We start from the raw sequence: 8,852 nt of genomic DNA, 5'->3' as shown, positions 1-8,852 counted from the left end.
GAAGAGGTAACTCCATAACCCTATTTATTTCATTGATATTTTTAAATTTGCAAGAAAAATTATTAGATAAAATATTATATAAGGGATAACTCCACATCAAAAACATTATAAGACTTTTTCTTTGATTCTAGTTGGAAAAAGTATTAATAAATGACTCAAAAATATGGAAAAGGGAATGTCTCCCACGATATATTTTATCATAATTAAAATGAATTTTTGGTGTATGAGCTCATATTATGTTAGCAACTAGAGATAACATAAAGCTAGATAAAATATGGCCCAAAGCTATAATTCTATTATATTTAGACATGGATTTGAGGCATTTCTAAGAAGTTGAAACGTTCAAAGTAGAATATATATATAGAGAGAGAGAGTAGCAAGAGAGTTCATAGGGTGTTTCAACACAAAATAATATAATAAATATGTTGTATCTCAATTGTATCATCTAACTAGGACATTGATAATCATTACATTGTAATAAAATCAAGTAAAAGGCCAAAGTAAGCCTTGAATACAGTATAGTTTATAAATGATTTCTAATTTGATAAAGGAAAATAAATAGACCATTATTCTATGTTTTTTTTTTCTAAATTGGACTAAATCTATTAATAAAAATATGGTACAAGAAGACACATTCAAGAGGGACAGAGAACCGGCAACCGGAAATGATGGGACTATCAACCTCGGTTCCGGAGAAGAAGTGAGACAAGTAAGAAGCTACAAAATAAGGTTGGAAGCAAGAAAACACTGAATTCTATCCACAATGGGTAGGAGTCTCAACACGAAGCTTTTTCCCTTTCCTTTTTTTGACTTCGACCCAACCATCGTGTGGTGAATGAGCAATAACAACTTGAAGATTGGGGTTCTCCACAGGGGAACCCTCCTTTTCTGAATCAGAGGAGGAGGTCAAATGGACGCGTTTCTGAGCTGTGGCTGTATCGGAGGATTGCGCCGGACCAACGGTGGAAGGGACCACAGAATGAGTGGCTTGATCCAATTCTGCATCACTACCTTCATCTTCAGAGCTGGAGGAATCAGAGTCCACGACTGGAGGTGGAGTGCAAGGGGCCCATCGTTTGGACTTGGGCTTGGAGAGGTTATCCTTATTCTTTTTTGCCGAGCGAGATGGGCAGGCATTCTGCAAATGCCCTGATTGGTGGCAATGGTGGCAACGGAAAGCAGTATTTTCGTAATCCAGCGTCTGGGTCCAGACAAAGTCGTTTATCTTGAGATTGATTTGGTCTGGAAGTCCTTTGCTCAAATCTAACTCCACACATATTCTGGCATATGAGTAGAGACCTTTGGTTTCCCGCCAGAAATCTCCCATCATGAAACTGCCCAAGGTGTTGCCTATAGCTCTATAAACACGAGTATGCCATAGGTGGGCAGGTAAGTTTGGAAGCCTGATCCATACAGGTGTCCTAGTAATGACTGCAGTTGCTGGATCAAAATCTGGGAACCAAGGAGTCAAGAAGAGCCCCGCATTTCCCATGAACCAAGGGCCTTCTTCTAAGGCCTTTTCATAATGCTTACTATTATCAAATAGAACAATGAAGTAACCTTTTGAACAGAAACTGATCTTACAATGATGAGTCCAGTTTGCATGGACCCATGCATAGAGATCCTGAGATCGCGGCCACAGTCCGTTAAATCTGCAAATGATGGCTCTTTCTGCATAATCTTGAAGTTGGGTTGCAAGTTCTTCATGGTTGAGTTCAACAGAGGGAACTTCTTCTATCTTATCAACCAAAAAGGGCTTGGGTTTAAGGGCCTCCGGGGGTTTGGGGTTCTCAGAGTGTACTGCATCTTTGTATGAGAAGGGACGAGCAGAGGATGACTGTCCCGCTGCACCTCCTCTCAGACGAAGGGTTACCACCAAAGAGCTGTTCCTAGAAATGCTGTAAGAAGAGAGGGGAAGAAGGTCTTCAAGTTGTTTACCTTGAAAGAGAAGTCTCTGAAGGCTTGAAGGGATCCTAATCCGCCGTTCTAGATCTAGTTTGAGATCCAGCACCAGATCTGAAGAACTGACCCATTGCAGGATGGTTCTGCCTGTAGGCTGAGAAATTTGGATCTGAAAAGAGTCAATGAAGTGCTTAGACCCAGTGCCAGGGCTTCTTGTGCTTCCGAGAGCAGATCTGCCATGGCGATGGACCATCCGGGGTGTCAAACCTGCAAGATCATGGTCGATCTGTCTATTGAGAGCCAGATCTGATTGATCAATGGCGGATCTGGGGTTTTTAAACCTGATCAGATCAGTGATCAATCCACCACCTGAGACTTCATAAATGGTTTTCTGGCATTTGAAGAGCCGATATCGAGTGGGCATCACATTGTCCACAGGAGAATCCACGGTCTCTGGAGCAAAAAGCTCTGATGATTTCTCAATCGACGTATTAACATTCGATTCCATAGCAGAAGGGATTTCTGACGCATCCGCCATTTTTATTAAATGGGTTTTGAAGAAAACTTGCAAAGCCCTGAAGGGTTTCTCCCCGCGAAGATCAGGCCTCTTGACGCCAACACTCACGGTTATGGATGGTGTGTTGATCCCAAAGTTCATCAGGCTTCCTTCCCACGATGAGATTGGTTCCGTGGCTGAAGATCGACCCCATCTCGAGGATTCTGGTGCTGGTTCCCGGCGCTCTACTTCTGGTCTCTCAGTCTTCCGTCGAGGTTCCGGGGCCGGTCCAGATATCCCTTTTCCCTACGCTCCAATCTTTCCTTCGGTCCCCGTTGCGCCCTCCATCGCGTCCTCCCATTGCTGCCGATTGAGTTCTTCAATCTCCTTTCGGAGCTCCTCCACAGTTTTCTCTATTGCAGAGCTCGCCATTCCAAATTTAACCCCCATTATTCTATGTTATATGATAGATTTAATTCCATTAAAATTTAACCACATCTTAAATTGAAAATATCAGTATTTCTTTTAATCATGTATTTTAGTTAAGTAATTATAGATCATACAAATTATTGCTTATATACTATATATAAATTAATAAGTTAATATGTTTATAGTGTTCTCAATTAGTTAAAGATATAGAATTTTAATTATACCTATAATTATCATTAAAAATGGTTACTCTAACCATATATCAAAAATATTCATGATTGCTGATGTTTTTGTGTCAGACAAAAAAGATGATAGTAAAATAAAAGTTGAAGATAAATATAGTTTTTTTCAATAAATTATTGTTTTATGGTTAATAATAAAAATATATAATTTATTTATTACGATAAAAATTTTAATTAACTGCTTTTGAAAATAGTAATGATTTTAGTGCTTTTATGAAAGCATATTTAATGATAAAAACTTTATTCAGAGAGTTTTTAATAAAATCTTTTTCTAAATTTATTAGATTTTTTAAGGTAAAATCTTTATTTATATAAGGAAATTATATTTATATTTTTAAGTAAAATCTTTATTTACCTAATAAACGTTATTGGTAATAAAACAAAAAGAATATTATTGGTCCATTTTCCATCGTTTTGGGTGTATCTAGCTCAAAAAAATGAATGGTAACACACATAGGAGGGGAGGCAAGGCGAAATTTACTGATGGTTGTTGGTTGAAGTAATAACGTGGGTCTCCCATTGGTTTGGTGATGGGCAGGAAGAACATGCGCACTGCGGATTCGAAATATATGCAAACAAGCCCCTGAAAATCCAACGAGCTGGATGTGTGGACGTGTTTCAGAATAGTTTGGGTCCTAGAATCTGTTATTTTAATGATTTTCCTGGGATTTGAAGCGAATTACAAGGTCTCTTTTGCTAATGTTTCGTCCTATCACAGGAAGCCACGGAGCTTACAATGGGAGTTTGAATCCGTCAACTAACAATCTTAGAACCACTTGGTTGAGTTGACAGGCAGTTTCCAGCCAATGTTTGATGCTCTCTCGGAGAACCTTCCAATCTCCCTTTAGTTTATCATGCTGCTCCTCCATTTTAGGTACACACCCGGGCTTACATATCAGATACTTCGCCAACCATTTCCAATTTCATCTCTCTATAAAATAGTTATGTAGTAACACTTAAATTCTCATCAACAGAGCCAATGTCTGTCGTTACTTAGTGTTCTTCCTGTATGAATTGGGGGGGACAGAGTCATTTGCTGAATTGCCATTGAAATATATTGTATTCTGTTCTGTCTCTCTCTACATATAGAATTGAAGAATCGAAGTAAAATAAGCACAATGGATTCAGATGATAGCCACACACCAAGTTTGAAGAGGACAAAGTTCATGGTTTCATCATATGAAGAAGAGCAGGTAATTCTATAAAACACCCTTCTGTAATTTCTAGTCAGAGAGATTTTGGTAGATTACTTCTTAGAATCAATCCATGGCTATGGGGTGTGTGTGGGTGTCCCTCTTTTTGGATAATTTTATATTGGGTCTGTATTCATTGTTTTACCTGTTGTAGCAGCAATGGAGTCATGAAGAAAGTACTTTTTCCACTGGCCATTCTCTGAATCCAATCGGTGAGCTTAGTCCATTGGGCTTAAAGTTGAAGAAGACTCCATCATTGATCGAACTTATCCAGTTCAGTCTAAGTGAAATTAATAATAAGCCTGCCAGTTCAGGAGGTGTGGATGAGAATACAGATCAGGAAGCAACTGAGATAACAGAGGTTGCAGACTCTAGAATAGGTCAGAATTCTAGTGCTCAGGACAAGAGGAAGGCAACTAACTTCTCAGCCTTGCTTCTGAGAATTGGAACGTGGGAGGTGAGTGTTTAGGAGCCTAATCACATTGGATTTTTCAAGTCAATTTGAAAGTAATTGTAGGGTGAAATAGAATGAAGGTCTAGAAGGCTAGATTCTAGTGCAATAAACACAGAATTCCACAGGAATTTATTTGTCTTTTCTGCATTATTGGCCAAAGAACATCTGGTGCACCTGATCCCACAAAATCTGATAAAATTTTCATGCGGTCATGAACTGCGGAGTGCACATTATCTTTTAAATTGTATTGTTTGTAGTGGTGATCTGTGTTTGAACCAAAAATTAAGCAGAGACAGAATTCTGTCCAGAACCATGAAGTGGCAGTTATGGGCATGTTGGAACCATGAAATGCCATGGTTCCAACTTTCCTATACTGTGAAAACTCATTGCTCCAACCTACCTATATTGTCATTTCATTGTTCCAGGCAGAGTTTTGTTGTCATGGTTCCAGACTGCCATAACTGTCACTTCATGGTTCCGGTCAGATTTTTGTATTTTGCTTAATGAAAAACTGTGTTTGATGTCTGTACGTTCATCAGTTGCTCAGCATGTTTTTGTTTGTTGGCAGTGTGTTTCAAGATATGAAGGTGACTTGGTGGTAAAATGCTACTTTGCAAAGCGAAAGCTTGTTTGGGAGGTACTGGAAGGTGGCCTGAAAAGTAAGATGGAAATACAGTGGTCAGATATCACAGCTCTCAGGGGAAACTATCCAAAGAATGCTCCAGGCACCTTAGAGATTCAGGTAACTAAAGCATCAATTCAAGTTGCATTATCGATATCCAGAAAGACCTGATAGACATGAAACTAGAGTTAAGGTTCTGGATTTCAACAATGTTTTAAGTGGTTCTCCTTGTATGTGGGTTAGATCTCCAGGCCTCCATTGTTCTATAGGGAATCTAATCCCCAGCCGAGAAAACACACTCTGTGGCAGGCAACTTCTGATTTTACAGGAGGACAAGCAACTATACATAAGTAAGTCGATCCAAGAGCTGTATTTCAGTTTTAACTAAGAAAAATTCAGCCTAACTGCCATTAAAACTGAGATTTTTCTTTCCAAGTCAGTTTAGCACAAGTGCAGTCATGGAATGAGCATGGCCATTCAATTATCGATACTAAAATAAAATGCATGAACATATTTCCTTCTATTTCTTGATAAAAATTGTATATTCTTAAATTAACGCTGTATCCTTAGGCGAGCACCATAGGAGTTTCAATGAAGAGCTTCTGTAAGTCTCATGCCATATCAGGTGCCAAACTAACAAATCTAATTTATTTGTGTCTATGGCAGGAGACATTTCTTGAAATTTTCTAAAGGAATTCTTGACAGGCATTATGAGAAGCTCATTCAGTCCGATTCCCGTTTGAATATACTAAGCAAGAGTGCTTTTGCAGTCACTGATCCTCCATACTTTGATTCAAGAACTCCAGCATTGAAAGATCAGACAGAGCAGAGTTATTTCAGGTTACCAGAGAACAGGTCTCGTATATCATCACATTATGGTTACTTGACTGGCGTTTATGACTTGCCCTCTTTATCGGCTTTCTCCAATAGACTGCAAGCCATGGTTCCAACACTAGTGCCTGAATTTGAACACTTTAATCCAGAGGAGATACTTAATTCCAGTAACTCAGTTTCAACGAGTGAAGACAGTTCATGGTCATCAAAAGGAAACAAGCTTGAAGAAATTGCAGAGTATTTACTTAATGATTCTCTCATATCATCTGAACACTTCAACATTGATAGAGTTAATTCCATGTGTTCATCTCTTCAACAAAATGTGAACAATGGGCCAATGGAAGGGATTTGGTTTACATGACCGTCCTCCATTTGGAAGAGATACGGCTTAGATGACCATCCTCGATTAGGTCACTATAATTTTTGGATCTAGAAGTCACCATTTCAATTTTTTAGTCAAGAATTTTGCAAGAGCTTCATATCCCTTTAAATAGGGATTGGTGGTTTTACCATTATAGCTCAAATTCAAATAACATATTTGAAAACATAACGATAAAATAGCTCTCACATGCTAAAGTCTATACACCTCAAAGAAAAAAGAGTACTACTGTAAAAGCTGCTGCCACTTCCACGCAATTGGGTGCAAGAACTCCCACATGCTTAAGTCTATATACTTCAAATAATAGAAAGGGCATTATTGGAAACGCTGCTGTCACTTTTACAGAAGTGGGTGTATGTACGTTTTCATTGAAGTCTATATACCTCGCTGCTGTCACTTTTACAGAAGTGGGTGGATGTACATTTTCATTTTAGTCTATATACCTCGAAGAAGAAAGGGTATTAATGGAAAAGCTGCTGCCAATTCTATACAACTTGGTGTATGCACATTTTCATTGTCTGTTTTTCATGTTCAGTTTTAAACTTTTAGGCCTTTTCTCTTTTATTTTTTATTCTTTCTAGGGCTCCTTGTATCATATCAAAGCAAATATGATAAGCAGTGATCTGAAAGCTGTAATGTCTGTAGATCAATATCTAAATGCTAAAAAATTCTCTACAAAAATTTAATTTATTGTAATTTATGCAAAGCGCAAGTAAAAGATGATCATTTTGACAATGAAGTTTGACCAAAGGATATTGCAATAATAATGACGGGGAAGGCCTGATATATCTATGAAAGTAGCCTCACCTATAAAAACCTATAAAAGGTTCTCTGTTCTTGCATATTTATTAAAACAGGCCTCACCTATAAAAGGTTATCATTTCTTGCAAGACACCATCCTGGTTTCCATAAGCAAGTCCCTTTTAGGATCTCCCTTTTTCAAATTTTATTGTCACTGGTCCATCTCAGAATAAATCAAGGTCTAGTTAATATGTGGGTGCTGACCTTTCAAGCCCATGTAAGAACTGGATGCTTAATCAACATGGAGATACATTTGAACTCCGAGCTTCACCATCTTTAGGCACCTCAGTTGAAGGTGGTTTGTGTTTATTTGCAAGTTGGATTCTGGAGCAAGTACTATTTATACTGCTTATTCATGAAGTGCGGTCTTTTCTCATCATGCTCTCAACCCATTCAATCAGTGACGTCACGAAACATCAATACCATCAACGAATCCCAAGAGAAAATTATGATGCAGAGAATAATTTGCAATGATAAAAGGGTGGAGCAGTATGATTCAGCAAATATTTTGCAAGCAAAAAAATGGTTGGAGCAGGAATGAAACTCCTGGGAGGTCTTCCCATACAAGAACGCTAAAAATCGAATCTGATAGAAAACATTTGGGGAGAATTTATGTAAATATCAATTTTAAATTATCTACCTATTTAGATGGCCGAGCCCAATATTTTGATTACACATTTTATATATATTGCATATTTGTCAATTAAAACTAAAAATAGGTAAAAGCTCATTTAACCCCGACCTTACAATATTACCCCCCAAATTCGCCACAGATTTCATTGAATATTTCCCATTCTCATGGTTTTGCTGAAATTCTGGATCAAGGTCCGATTCCTTGACTATTTCTCAGAGCTACTATCTAGAATCTAGATTCGTCTTAAAAATTCGTCAGGACTTATGCCTTATTCTGGGCCGGGCATTGAGGGTTTTTATAAGAGGAGATTTCAACAATCAACATCACAGGGATATGGTTATAGGGCATGCCAAAACGATTTTTACTGGAATTGCTCAGCTGGAATTTCCAGGTATGGAATTTTTGGAATATTATAGCAGAATTTTATGTTTTACTGGGGATTTGTTGTGGGTACCTGATAACAATGGATTTACGCACAAGCCCTGACCTTTGCCAGCTGAAAATCCCAAAATCTATTTCCACCTCGAAGGATATCGCGTTGCCCTTCACCAACATTAAGATCCGAACATACTTACACCCTACAGTGTTTCTATTTGCTGTGGTGCTTTGTTTCACTGTTTCGATTTCATGAGGTACTTTGTTTAAAGAAAAAGAAGCGCCAGCCAGCGTGAGACTGCATTCATAGTTTTGAGGCCTTTTCGATAGAGGCATATGTCCTTAATTTTTAATTCTGTTTTAGGGCGAAGTTCACATGTTAAATCTGTGTTCTTTGTGTTTTAAACGCTTTAGTGAAATAAATTCGGGTTAGATTATCTTATTTTAAATATAATTTAATTAGCAATTGCACCTAATGTTGTAAATGAAAC

General features: G+C 38.0%; 1 protein-coding gene across 1 annotated transcript; it reads left to right on the top strand.

Moving 5' to 3' along the window:
• The first annotated feature begins 3,588 nt into the window (after window positions 1-3,588).
• LOC149227405 (uncharacterized) lies at window positions 3,589-6,910 on the top strand. The gene is made up of 5 exons (XM_089375496.1): window positions 3,589-4,262; window positions 4,420-4,719; window positions 5,285-5,458; window positions 5,582-5,688; window positions 6,005-6,910. Exons 1-5 carry the CDS (start codon window positions 4,188-4,190, stop codon window positions 6,531-6,533), a joined length of 1,185 nt encoding a protein of 394 aa, XP_089231622.1. The 5' UTR covers window positions 3,589-4,187; the 3' UTR covers window positions 6,534-6,910.
• Window positions 6,911-8,852: the final 1,942 nt, after the last annotated feature.

The sequence above is a fragment of the Pinus tabuliformis genome, chromosome J (genome assembly GCF_031772625.1).
Source record: "Pinus tabuliformis cultivar Carrire ecotype Pingquan chromosome J, CPIR1, whole genome shotgun sequence".
Classification (NCBI taxonomy): Eukaryota; Viridiplantae; Streptophyta; class Pinopsida; order Pinales; family Pinaceae; genus Pinus; species Pinus tabuliformis.
This window is presented reverse-complemented; position numbering and strand designations above follow the sequence as displayed.